Source organism: Catharus ustulatus, chromosome 8 (genome assembly GCF_009819885.2).
Source record: "Catharus ustulatus isolate bCatUst1 chromosome 8, bCatUst1.pri.v2, whole genome shotgun sequence".
Classification (NCBI taxonomy): Eukaryota; Metazoa; Chordata; class Aves; order Passeriformes; family Turdidae; genus Catharus; species Catharus ustulatus.
In genome coordinates, this window is record NC_046228.1 from 17,888,374 (window position 1) to 17,902,477 (window position 14,104).

At 40.8% G+C, this 14,104-nt stretch overlaps 1 protein-coding gene across 1 annotated transcript in view; it reads left to right on the forward strand.

The window, feature by feature from the left end:
- VSTM4 (V-set and transmembrane domain containing 4) overlaps positions 1-14,104 on the forward strand; it is a 29,398-nt gene that overhangs the window by 8,326 nt on the left and 6,968 nt on the right. The window contains exons 3-7 of the mRNA XM_033066561.1: positions 1,030-1,098; positions 1,928-2,035; positions 4,534-4,567; positions 9,408-9,520; positions 10,272-10,333. Of these exons, the coding sequence (XP_032922452.1) occupies positions 1,030-1,098; positions 1,928-2,035; positions 4,534-4,567; positions 9,408-9,520; positions 10,272-10,333 (386 nt within the window). The remainder of the gene's footprint in view (positions 1-1,029; positions 1,099-1,927; positions 2,036-4,533; positions 4,568-9,407; positions 9,521-10,271; positions 10,334-14,104) is intronic.

Here is a 14,104-nt window from a genome sequence, read left to right on the forward strand (position 1 = left end):
AGAACAGTATTCAGTACCCCAAAACCATTATTTACAATCAGGCAATCCCTCATGATTCTGCACATCTCTTACGAAGAGCAATACATGTTCCAAATGGTTTACAGTCCAAGAGAAGAGACTGCTTGTAGGAGGACAAATGTAGAAAATTAGGCAGTTCAACTATAATCCTACTGGCATGGACAACAAAAACAAGTAGATGATCACAACAATCTGTCTTGTTGGGAAGCTTATTTATCAAAATTTCCCATAGAAGAAAGTCTGAGTTCTTAAATATTAGTTTCACGTGGCATTTTCTAACAGTAAAAATGTTGCAAGATTATTTTTTTTCCCACAAAATGAACAAAAGCTCTTTTTTCAGGGAAGTTATCATGAAGTACTTGCCAAAAATCTACATCTGTGATCCTTTCATATAACAAATGAGTAATTTGTTAGAATATTCAGGATGAGCTTCCCATTGCAAGTGAAGAGAGATTTCATTAGTCCTGGAAGTTGTACATGCATTGATCTAGCCCCACACTTCACATCCCTGCAGGGCACTCCTTAATGAATTCCCTTGCCAGTGAGATACTTGTTCTCTGATGATTTGCCACATGAAGCTCTCTTGGAGCTTCAGACCTCACTGGCAGTCTGGAGGACATTACCAGACCCCCATTTCATTGCACTCATTGCTAGAGGAAGAAGAATCATGGAATTGGCATAAATGGCCTTATCTAATCTGATGTCATAAAAAATACCAGCATGCATAAACAATCTGGCTGAGGAGAGCAGAGGGGGTTTTGAACAATGTTTCAGCAGTCAGAGCATTTGGACTCTGGTTCTAGGCTGTACAGCTGTTATGATAGTGACAGTCATCATGAAACAGAGAGGACAATTCTGTGCAGCTGAACTGTTTCATCAAAAGGCAATTACACAAAGCAGGATCTTGGGGCACTGAAGTCTAAGACAGAATACATTTGCTTCAAGAGGTTCCAATTTTTATGCCAGACATTTTTAAATTTTTGTCATGTCTTCTTTGGTTTTTTTTTTCAGTGATTTCATCAAAATCTTCTGATCATCCCACTTTCAAGAAAAACCATGAAGCTTGGAAGTTTTTTGAAGGTAAAGATGCATCTAACTGCTACTGTTTTTATGCATGATGTTAGTTTGGTCCAATGGACAGGACAACTAAGGTGTCCCAAATCAGAATGAATTTTGCTACTTCCTGTGCAAACCCAGCCTTGCCTGAGAAATCATCCCACAAACTACTAGGGGTCAAAGAGAATGGAAGAAAAAAAGGGGGAGATAAAAGAGAATGGAAGAGTCCAGGTTCAGTTTCTTGTATATCTGTTATGGCTAATAGGAAAATAACCACTGGAAATAAGTTACAACACCAGAATAAAAGCCATGAAGGGAGACTGAACGTGAAGGCTGTAGCTTGAAAAGGAAAAAAATAATCATACAAAAATTTCAAGCCAATGCTGCCAGCAGAAGAAGCAATTGCAGACTTTCTTCCTTCTTCCCCAGCCACTCAGCACTCTCCCCACTGACACTTTTCTTGTTTCACTGTTTGTTTTTTTAATTTTGTTTAAAAAAAATAGGGAAAAAAAGTACGGCTCTTTGAGCAGAGAAATAACTCAACTGAAATAATTCTGGATTTTGAGTTACTTGTCAAAAAATCCCCAAACCCCAAACCAGTCCTTTGTTTGCTCCTGAAAGTCACAACTCAATAGTGCAGTTTTGCCTATTTGCATTTATGCAGACTTCAACCAAATTTTAAACTGAGCAGGATACTACAGGAAAGTTTCAAGAGAGTTAAACTACTTCTGAACTGTTAACCTAAATCTTTTGGGCCAGAGTCTGTTCAGATCTTGTAGATGTAACTTTTTTCTGTCCTGTCATCATGAAGCATCAGCTGCAACGCTGCCCATTATCTGTGCTTGGGTTTCAGATCTGTACGTGTACGCAGTGTTCGTGTGCTCCATAGGAATCGTCAGTGTCCTCCTGTTTACACTTGTCATTCTCTGTCAGTCCCTTCTGAACAGGAGGAGAGCCACAGGTGAGCAAGATGCCATTCCTGATGACTGCAAAGCCCTCGCCAAAAAGGGGGGCAGGGGGAGGGGAGAAAAGAATGCAGAGAAAGCAGGAAAAATAAATGTTTCCTTGCCTTGATTGTAATTTTAAATAAAATTAGTAGGAAGAAAAAAAATCTGCTAGCCAAATTTGAAAAAAAGCATTTTCTTCCTTTTAAATAGGGAGGAAATTAAATTTGCTTTGACTTTTCAAAAATCTTTTGCCTTTGAACAAACATAAGTTGAAGGTAGTTGGAAGTTCTTTCAGGGGAGACCAAGTGCTGAATCATTAAGGGGCACTCTGACCAGAAGCTAAAATTTTGCATGAGTCACATTTCTCCGAACATAGAGGGGTTTCAAAACAATTTTAACTCTGTGTTATTTTATTCTCCTCTCTTAAATAGCTGTCAATATTCTTGGGCATTTGAAGTGTTTTATTGGCAATCTCTCACTTGAAGTATTTTCTGAAACTAAAGCATTATTTCAACATTCAAATCTGTTATTTCATAATAATATTTCAAGATCAAGGGTTACTGTTTCATTCTTTGCCTCAGAGAGGGTTTCTCAAAGAGGCTGCATCAAAGCAGTGTTGTTGTAAACAGAAGTGTTATTTCAGATCTGTGGAGTAACCAGGCTCTACTTCCATTTCATTTTAAAAGTGGTTTATTTGGAGATCTCACACCAGCTGCAAGGATGAGATACCAGCACACTTAGCAGCCACCATGTCAGGGGAGAGTGTAAGGACCGCCTCTGAACAGAAGCTTTCAGGAGGAGTTTGGTTAATGACTTGCTTTGTTAATGACAGGGAGAATCAAGGCTTTGCTGCCTCTGCAGTCTACACAGACCCCACGAAGAATGAGTGACTCAGATACACAAGTGAGAAGACATGTAAGCCAGAAATAGATGTATAGAGAAGCCCTTGCCTGACCACAAACACATTTCAGGCGGTGGCTTCATCTTCCTGGCAGTGCACTTAGCAGAGTAACTCTGATTCTGACTGAACCCAACAGCTCTGCTTGCCAAGAGGGAGGAGATCGATGTTATTCTTCCTACCCTGTTAAGTGATGACAAAGGTTTTGTGCCAAGGGAGCACCCACACTCAAGTATGTTGGTCGTGGTGAGTTACCCTGAAGCCACAAGCAGTAGACTGATGTATCCCATTTTTCTTGAGCAAATATTGGGTTAGAATTTGCTTGGTTTTGTCAGTTTGCTGCTGTGAGCATACAAGCAGCTTCAAGGAAAGGTCTATTTACATTAACCAACACCAGCAAAATATTGAAATAATATACAATATAGAATAAGGATATACAAAAGAGAAAAAGTAGGCTCTCCTGAGCTGCTAAAACCTTTATTCACTATCCAAAAATCTGAATATTTGCATGCTCAAAAACGTGTCAGCAGTGTACATGAGCATTCCCTTACTCCAGAAGGATTGCTGTTCTCTTATACATTTAAGAATTTTACATTATACATTTACATTATACATTTTAGAAAGGCCTGACAGGTAGATGGAAGCACTGGCTTAAACATTGTCCCTGTGGTAGTCCCAGCTCCTGGTGCTCTCAGCATCCATTTCCTTGGGATCAGCTGTATAGCTCCCTTGGAATGGGAGAATTTAGCTAAGTCCAGATATGAAAACTTTCCCATAGGGAGGGGCATAGTCAGGTGAGTGCCCTGTTTGGTTTTCATGGTCCTTTAAGGAACAGAGAGCAAGGAGGGAGGGGCATGTCTGTGTTGCATTCAACTTCGCATCATGACCCAGGGATGCACTCTCTCATCCTTCTGAGATATAAATTGGCAATAGGTTGACCAGAAGAGCCAGAGTCTGTCCTTTAAGAGAGGCATGGAAGCCACAAAGCCACAAAAGAGCATATTAATAACCCTGGCTCCTGGAAGGCTGCAGTGGGGGCAGGTGCCCTTGCAGGACTACTGACTCAGAGGAATATGAGGTAGAAGGATTGACACAGCTCACACACACAGCTGTCAGAGACAGGATGGTGGCTGGACTCCACCTCTGATCTGATCCCAGAAGGGATCCCTTTGTGCCTGTGGCCACAATCTGACTTAGATTAGGAACAGCTGTGGCTCCTGTGGGTGAATGGTTTATTTCAGGCTTCTGGAAATAAATACGGGCACCACAAGGGAAATAAAAGTCTTCAAAGTAAAATTACTGGCCTGCTGTGCTTTTCCTTAGCAAGCTGTCTTTTGCCTGGGCTGACCACTGGAATGTGTGTTGCCCAGCATTTCCACAGCAGATTTTTGGTGTTAATGCATTCCCCTCTCCCAAGACTAGCTACGTCTTCCAGCCAGACTGCCTTTTAGAGCACAATACAGTGTATGGTGGCTATCATTAGATCTCCCAGTGTAACAACCTGGCAACTCCACCATCTCAGCAACACAGGTCTGTCTGCAGTGCTCATTTGAAACTCATAAACTATGTTGGTGTGAAGCCACATTGTCTTTCTATTTTTCTTTTCTTTAACAGTGAAGCATTACCTGGTGAAATGCCCCCAGAACAGGTAGGACATTGCACAACTCTTTACTCTAAACCAAGATACCAGTTCTGGATTTGTTTTGCTGTATGTATAGTGAAGAATAGGATAATGTTTTTCAAAATGCTTATGGGAACATAAACAGTGGCAGATCCCTGACTCGTGAATGTGCCTGCTGTGCATGGAAAGGGAGATCTACCTGGGCTGGCTGTAGGTCCTGCAGGTGTTCCAGTGATAAGCCTCTCCTCGGCTTCCTGAAGAAGCCTGCTTTCATTCTGTGTGGGTTTCTAGGGTTCCCCCACACCTAATGGGATAGTAATGACTTAAACTGTCCATGTACATAGAAAAATTGTAATGTTACCCAGGGATTCCCACACCCAGGAAAGGCTCCAAGTGATGGGAAGAACTGTTCTGCTGCTGCAGTGTAAATTACTGTCTCTTTAAATAACACTGTCTGCCAAAAGTTTTTTGATAGTGTGGCTATAAAATTTCCATTGTATGATTTTCCTGATATGTATATTGGACTGGAACTGCAGTAAAAATATATGACAAATATTTTGCAAACAAAAAAGATGAAAGAGAGTTGCCTCATAACAGCACAGAAGCACAGCTGTTACCCAGTTCTCAGTGACAGAAGCCATGTGGTGCTAGCCTTGCAGTTTAAATCCAACCTCTTGGTATCACATACTGCTTCTCACAGTCTCTTTAGACACTATGGGATCCAATGCCAAGTATAGCACACCCTAGATCCTCCAGCAGTGTGATTTTTAGTGCATTCTCATGGGATTATCATGGTATACAATCTAACTGGCACTCAGATGAAGAGAAATCAAAACAAAGCAGCACAGTGTTCAGGAGAGACCAATACAAACCAAAACTTTCACATTATTCGTGGACAGATCTTTGTTCTGTGACCTTGACTAGCCAGTGCACCACCCAGAAATTTAGAGACAGCTCAGTAGTTTTCATTTTCTCTGGATGTTTTTGCTTTCCCTCTTCTTTATTAAGTGCTGGGACAAAGTTGGAATTACAAAAAACAAACAAAAAAAAAAGAATGGAGAGGGGGAGGAAATCAGACTATATTGGCAGAGAACATAAAAAGAGAAGAAAAATGAGGCGCATCTGAAAAAATGGAGCCTGGCAGTCAGATAAGAACTCTTACTACAAACTCTCACTCTCTGAGAATAGATGATAGCAGAGGCACTGCTGCTGAACTTAGGAGGTTGAATAGAGGGGAGGAAGTAAGCAAATGTGACTTCTTCACCATAAAACAGATTCTCTAGAAGTGAAAGAAATGCATGACTCTGTATGGATAAAAACAGAGTTTCATGTATTTCAGTGTGACAAGTTATGCTAATGAAATCCTCGATCACACAAATGCATGCCTACAGTGCATTGACTTCAGGGTTTTAAAATTAAATAGCTATGAAAGTGTTACCAGCATCATAATTGTTATGTTTCACACTTGGTACCATTTATTTTCCACCCTCTGCTCAAAACACAAACCACCACTTCCTTTGAACTGATTGCTCTTCACCGGCAAATTCCTTGTCATGGAACTTAATTCAACACATTTAGACCCAAAACCTACTGGCTAAATATCCATTAGGCCAAACTGATCTACTAATTTTTCATGAGATTCTTGCCATTTAAAATTACTGCTGTGCAAAATTCAGCCTTCATTAGAGAAGTTCAACTCCAACTCCCTTAGTGATATTTCAAACACAGAGTAGAATCCAGTTTCAAAATTACATTAATAGTCTGGTGTCTAAGAAATGTCGGTATTCCCACTGCAGTAATACCTAAGCATCTTAAAATATTTTATGTCTTGACATCAGAATGATGTTTTTACTTTTAATTGGAATCTAAAGCACAACGGGCTAAGTGATTTGCCCTAGGTCTCACAAAATGGTCGTGGTAGAAAAGAAAATTAAATCCAGATTTCCCGAGTATAACAAAGCAAATGTTTAGGTTTTGGTTTGCTACTTGACCAATAACAAATTAAGGGAAAAAAAAAGAGTTGACCAAAACCCATTTCTTTACCACATTTTAAAAATTACTACCTAAATAAAATAGTACAGTTATTTTTAGTTTTCCAAACCACCTAATTCAAATTTGTGGTGTTTTCTTTTCTTTAAATAACCCTTCATATTATTTTCCTTGTTATTGGATCATTTTGCCAGTTTTCAGATCCAGAAACCCCCAGGAGGTGAAGCTTTAAAAACAGGAACATTTTTTTCTGCCCTTTATGTTGGCCTGAACTCTCTAAACCTTCAGTGATTGTTCTGGAGATAAGTAATTGGAGGTAAATAAAATGTTTGCCTCAGAAAGCTGTCCGTTTCAACACCACAGAGCCAATCTCACATCACAGGAGCAAATTCTGCCACACAGAACCAGAAACAAGAATCCAGCTCTCACCTTTTCATACAGCTCTGTCTGGAAAATACCCAAGTAACTCCCACTCAGGTGAATTTTTTGTCACCCCCCTGCAGCCCTTTGACAAGAGAAAACAGCTGATTTAGATGGCAACAGGAAAAGTTCCATATCCAGACTCTAATAAGGATAACAAAGCCAGAACTGGAGTAGTTTCCCAGGTCTTGCAGCAGCCATGACCTCCAGGGAAAGTGCTGCCCTGGTTCCATGGTTATTGCACACCTTCCACAGGTTCCTTCCCCACACCCCTGTAATTTTCTTGCTCTCTAAAACCTCATTAGATCCTTCAAGAAACGCACAGTGTGGCACCTTGAAATAGAAGCCAGGAGGCTGAAGAAGGAGCTGGAGATAAAAAGCTAACTTTCCTTTTAGACATGGAATAAGACAAGCTCACAAAGAGGCAGTGTTTCAGAGCCAAGGAGTCTTTTCTGAGCCTCCTTGTTTGGTTTGAGGAGCTCAGTTCTAAGACAGCGAGTATAGTTATTGTATCTCCCAGAATTAGTTAACCCTGTGTGGCCCTGGCTTTTAAAAGAAACCTGCAAGTCTCAAATACATTTCTTTGTAGCTTCACTTCTCCTGGCAAAGCAGGAATAATAACTAATGCAATGAATTGACACTAAGCCTTTTCATTTAAGCCTTGCTTAAAGAAGGTATATTGGAACAACAGCATCTTTAGGCTACACATCTGCCTTAATGACCTTGGATTACTAAATCCAAAAACATTTTAAAAAATCATTCTCATATCGTTTTTGGTAGTCTTTCTTCTTGGTAGTGTGCTGTTTGTACCAAGAAACCAGGCAGAACAATTCCATTTTCTGCTTGTTTTAAACCAGTTCACCTTGATTTTAGTATAGAAACAAATGGTTGTTGTGGGATAGGTTCATAGTAGAGCAGGCAGACTTAGAAATGGTTTCAATCCAACCCTCAGTTTACATAAGATGTGATTTATTTGTAAATCGTAAACATATTTTAGTTTTTAAACAGTTTTTAGAAAGTTTGGCAGCAAACCTATGTTTTTGCCTGAGTACATAAAACAGAACTCAGGAAAACCAGCAAACCAGAGTCTTTTTGTACACAACCCACACAAGTGTAAATCCAGAGTGATTTTACCAATGGTAGTGACGTTCATTTGGATTTACAGCTGTGTAAAATGGTAATGTCTGTAATTTTGCTGTTCTTGTGTGGGCAATAGCTGAGACATCTTAACTTTCATTAAGCCTTTGGCCCAACCTGAATATTTTATTCTATTAATATAAAGAGAATGTTTCATTATGCAAAAGAATCTGGAGAGGAGCAGGAACTTGGGACAGATGATTTAAAATTCAGTGACATAAGTTTGACAATGGAGCTCCCGGTTGTGTTCATGGTGTGGTGGAGCTCACAGCACAGAAGAGGAACCACAACCACACTGCCCCAGCCTTCCCCAGGGTGAGCCCAGGGGCAGACACAGCTGAGCAGTGACTGCTTACCAAGCCACCATCACTGCAGCCATCATAACTAAATGGTTTACACTCTCCCCCCAGCCCAGCTGTATGTTAAGATTCCTTTCATTCCCACTAGAGTCAGTACAATTTTATTCCCCTTTAGCAGCAAGCAGGGAGCCCCTGCAGATCAGTCCCACAGCTCAGCTGACCCACGGTGACAATCCCTGCAGACTCACTGCATATCTGAGCCCTGAATATTCAAAGTAGGATTTTTGATGTCAGCCTTTAGGAGGTAAAAAAACCCAGCCTTAAAGGACTTTAAACTCTGATAGTCCAAACAAAGAAGCTCTCTTTGACAGGAGTCTGTTTACAGCATAATTTGTATTCTTCCCTCATAGCTAAGAGCACCTTTTCAGCACAGATATACTGGAGAGTGCCTGAGTTAGGGAGTGGAGCACAGCTTCTTGTTTTATATTCTCTGAGCACACTGGCCCCCTTGAAGAAGCCAGATTTTGCAGATGTGGGTTTGTGAGCTGCCTGAAGACATGCTGCATGCTCTCCTAGTCCCTCAGCCAGTCCTAGTCCAGAATCTGCATCGAAGATTTTGCTTTTCCATACATTTCCCATGGGAGCTTATGCAACTACTGTTATCTGTCTGAGCCTCTGACCCTCGAGTTCACCCTGGGTGCAGCAGTGGGGTCATACATGCTTTTAAGGAATAGGTGCTATGTATGAAATGGGTCTTTTTAAACCTGACAGGTTGCATTTTTTATACCAGCATCAGTGAGATTCCGGGTTTCTCAGCCATACTGTATGGCTGAAAAACTGCAAACCCAGAGCGTTTCCAGCCCCTCTAAGAGGTTTTTCATTATACCCAGATCACAATCCGGGTTGTTGGGTATGGACTCTCACAGGTGGAAGGTGACATGTTTGCAAGAACTCACAGGGACAAACTTTCTTTCCCTCCACTGCCTTCATTTTCCCCTCACTTTTGGCCCTGTGCTTTGCAGCTCTGGGGAGACAGTTACCAGTGTGACAAGCATGTCTCCCCTACAGCCTAAGAAGGTAAAGAAAAAGAAAGAGAAGGAGAAACTGGAGCAGCCACCAGCCATCCCAGCAAAAGGTATGAGGCACAGAGAACTTTCAGATCCTGAGCACAGCCATGGAGGGAGAGCGGAGCGTGGGATGTCAGGAATCCTGCACTTTGTCTCTCCTGTGAGCTGGTCTGCTCTTGCTCCCATCTGTGAGGCAGGAAATACCCTGTACCTGCTGCCCTGCCTGCAGCTTTAGCCATTCTGAGATGCTTCTCAATGAGTCCAAGGAGGAGATCTCAGCTTCCACTTAGGCAAGTTGAAATTACCTGTTGGGGGTGTACTGAGGGAAACCAGCACACTGCACCCTTTAAAGCTGCCTGTGCACTTGGGAAGTGAAACAAACTCAGCAGATAAAGACCCTTCTCTTGGGTACTTCATTTTCCAGGAGGATTTGCAGCTCAGGGTCAGTCTCACAAACTCTTGGGTGTACTGTCTGAGCAATGCTGCCAGTGCTGAGCCAGTGGGAGAGGAGGGAAAGGACCTGAAGCTTTACTGTGGGTTGGGTCACAAATGATCAGTTCTCAGGGGGTATTCTTGCTCTAGTGTTTATAAACAAACAGCATGTCTTGCATATCAGATTATTTAATCTTATTAATTTCTGTAATTCCAAACATTCATTGTGTTTTTTTGTAAAATACCTGAACTATGGTTAAATTCAGATATCTAAGTACATGCATTTGCTCTAATTTGCTATTAATTTGTAATTTATAAATTGCTTATACGTATACTAAAACTGGATGATTATAATATGAAATCAACCCTTAATATTTCTTTTTGTAGCTCCAATTGCCAATAATTTCCCAAAGCCCAAGCTCCTGAAACCTCAAAGAAAATTGATCCTGGTGAGTAATTTTCTATGACATAATTTTCTGCATATTCTTCTCTCTCAATACAAATGCTGTAATGTTGCCAGAACTCTAGGTTTGGATATTATAAATTGCCTTAAAAAATCATACAGGACCCTTTTTTTAAGTAATAATTTTTCAAGTGATGAATTATCTTGGTTCTTGAGCATCGTGTTGCACTGGATTATTTCTAGCTTACTAACAGTTATCATGTCTACAAACTTGGCCTGTCCTTAAATGAAACCTGGTGTTCATTCTCAGGTGCTTGTGGCAGCTGGTGTTTTGGAAAAAAAATACTAGTTACTGACAGAATCATAACTGTACTGTTCACACTTATTTTGGACTTTTCAAGTGAGAAATGGGAAGCCTTATTCTGCACTTGCAGGCATAAGATGGATATGTATAATTCATGTTAAGGAAAAGCCCTTAGTGTAACATTTTCTCTTGGGTATGAGTTTCTATTTGAAAAATACCCTTGCCAGACAAATCAGATGGATGGTGAGATGTTTCTCTGCTTTTGTAACAAAGCAGTGCCTGGACAAGACCTCCCGTGGTAATAGAGTGACAGAGTTTTATACCAAGCTGCAGTGGTCTGCTGTGCTCCCTGTGTGGGCAATAGGAAGAGAGATGAGTTAGATCCTGATGCTCCTGGTAATTCAGACTACTGCTCTGAGTTGTCTTTTGGGAATCCTTTCCTCCTTCTCTGGCAATAGAGATCCCAGAGAGACCAACTTGCTGCATTAGGTGAAGGTGGGTGCCTAAAAAGATGCCACTGGCACGACTCAAATGCCATGTGTGATGGTTTCACTTTCAGATGAGGCTTAGAACTGGGAACCTTCCCACCAATTGTCAGTAAATAACCTCTACTTTTTACAACCCTGAATACCTGGGCATAATGCCAGGTGACTCAAGAACAGTTCAGGTAATATCTTGTTTATGGAGCTCATCATTCCTCTGCTGGTCCTGCTGGGATTGCCCCTTGGCCAGACTCTGCTCGTACAGGTCAGGCTTTGGTAGAGGAAGAGGCGGAGTTTAGAACTCCCTGTAGAAGGCTTTATGTTGACATAGGTAATTGTGGCAGGGCAGAGCTCTGCTAAGAGGACAAAGACCCAGATGAGAACATTTGGCACCAGGGGTGACAGCCACCCTTTGCTGTGCACACGGTGTGAATCCCGGTCTTCAGCCCCCTTAGGAAAACTCTCACCAGTTAAAGCACTCAGACTCTTCCTGCAGGTCAATAAAGCACATCAGCACATGCTGAACTTGAGGGAAATCTATTACCAGATATGTTTTCTTTCTGGAATAATTCCAAGGATAGCCCTCAAATAGCTGTTGGCTCTTCTCTTCCTGCTACCCTACACCAGTCAAGATCCAAACACTGTGGAGGTGAGCAGCAGTAAACCCTTTTCAAACAACAGCACCAACTTTGGCTCCCCTAGCACAGCTGAGGATCCACACACTGCATGCAGAGTGCAAACTCTGTTTAATGCCTTGCTGTTGGACTTCAGTCTGGCAGCTGTTTCCATGTGTTGCTCTCTTCCATTTCATATTTCACCTCAGAGTGCACCTGGAGTGGTGTAGCAGCCCACAGAAAGTACACAATCTATGGACATGGGTTAGTTTAAGTTAAAAAGTGATCCAGCAAATATGGACTCACCTAGCAATAAAGTGCATTAAGGGACAAATTAAACTGAACCACAGTCAGTCTATAAGGCACATTCAGAAGCTGAGAAGGGCACTTCCCAGAGCAGTTTCCTAGTTCTGTTCCTCTTGCCTCCTGTTACAACACAGTTGTCTATGTTTTTGTATTCTCAGAAAAAAATAATCCATATTTTCTTCTTTTAAACTACTATTTATCAGCGAGGAAAATTAAACAATTGAAGTTAAAGAATTTTAAAGAAAGCTAAAAAATGGAGAAAATACAGAGAAAAATACATACCAAACACATCTAAATGAAACTTTTTAAAAATTATTTTTAGGAATCTTGTCTCCCCGTTTTAATTCCCAAAAAATTCTCAATTTTAAATTTTCCATCTGCTTTGGGGCAAAAAAAAATTATCAGCATCCTGCCAAATCTCTGCAGGATAAAATAACCTTTTCTTTCCAACTATAATGATTGCACAGCTGGTGTCTGTACTAGGTCTTTTTTCACTGATGGCACACACTTAACCACGTAATCACTACTGCAAAGACAGACACAAATTGCTGACTTTCTGGGCTACTTCTGCAGCTTCCCTGTGCAACCTAAGGAAGGGACTATATTGGGGCACCAGGAGAATATTCTAGAAAACCTAAGCTAACAAGCTAGAGTGTAAAGGAACATTACAAAGTAATTCCAGTGTTTTGGGAAATTTTTTTGTAATAGCCTAAATACCAGCAAAATTATTTCCAGAGGACATATGCTTTTGGTTTCTTGAAAGATGTTTATAATAAGCTAGAGAATTTCTTTTGTTGTTAACGTGCTAGAGTGGGTTGCAGTATAATTTTACAAGAACACAATAACCTGGATAAAATATGGACATAATCTCAATGAAAATTAAAAAAAAGAGAGAGTGAGAGAGGGAAAGCCTAATACCAAGTTCAGTTGCACAGCTTTGAGTAAAGCCTTTTAAATACTCTGCTTAAGTCATATTGCTTTTGCTTTAGCCAGAATAACAATTCTATGCTCCCCCTGTTGCAAAAATATTCCCCATCAGTGTCATTCTCTATTAGTATCAATGAGAAATGTGTACAGATCAAAGGAAATAGAGATGCTGAAATGCAGAAAGGGATGTTTTTATAGCATGCAAGAAGCACAGAGAGTCATTATGAAGAAGAAAATTCTGGGGCCCCACAAACTCTTCTCTCTATGGGCTGTTCTGCTCTAGCCTTAAGTACTTAGCCCTTTGAGTTGGTAGAGACAAATCTTCTGCTTTCTCAACCAAATTTTCTGGCAAGCCTTTCATTGCCTCCTAGAGATTAGCTGTCATAGCCCAAGAGTGTCAGTTACAGAACATCATCTAAATGAAAAGGCTTTACTGTCTTTTCATGAAGGTTTAAACCATCAATCTTAGGAGCTCCTATGTGAGTCAATGGAAAGGATGTGACTTCAGGTTGGATCAAACCTTCAAGTCTTTACTTATGCAAAATTTTTGTTGACTTCATCATTTTCACACTTAATTTTAAGGGGAAGAATACCTGCCCAGATAACACAGGCTTATAGGGAATCTTCTGATTCTGCCACTGACATTCACTCTGCTATATCATATAAATACCACACTTTGAAATCAGGAAAATATCTCCTGTATTACAAATTATCCCCTTGGGCTTAGTTCTTCAAACACACCCACGCAAATGTCACAGTCCACAAGAGTTGGCTTTTGTTGTTCTGCACTGACTAACCTCTTGAATAACCTCTCCATTGAATAGAATATATCTGGCTCCTCTTGTTCCTGTGGGATTCTGGAGCAGAGTACACTCAGTGACTATAGTGCTGAGCTATTTAAGAGAAGCATCCTTCTGCCTTCAGCTGGTGCAGTGTGGCAAATACAGATAAACAGTGTACAGTGTACATGGTTTATTTCAGCGTGGATTGGATCACCAGTGGCTCAGTGCCACATGGTTACTGAGATCTGCTTTTGATGATGATGATGTAAAAGCTACTTGAGAAACAGGAAGGGACTATGCTTATCTAAGGTGGAGGGAAATTTCTAGCAGTCAGTATTTTGCACAACTGGCAGAATTCCTCAGTAGTCTTAACTGTAAGGACCATTGGCCCTTTCCTTGAGA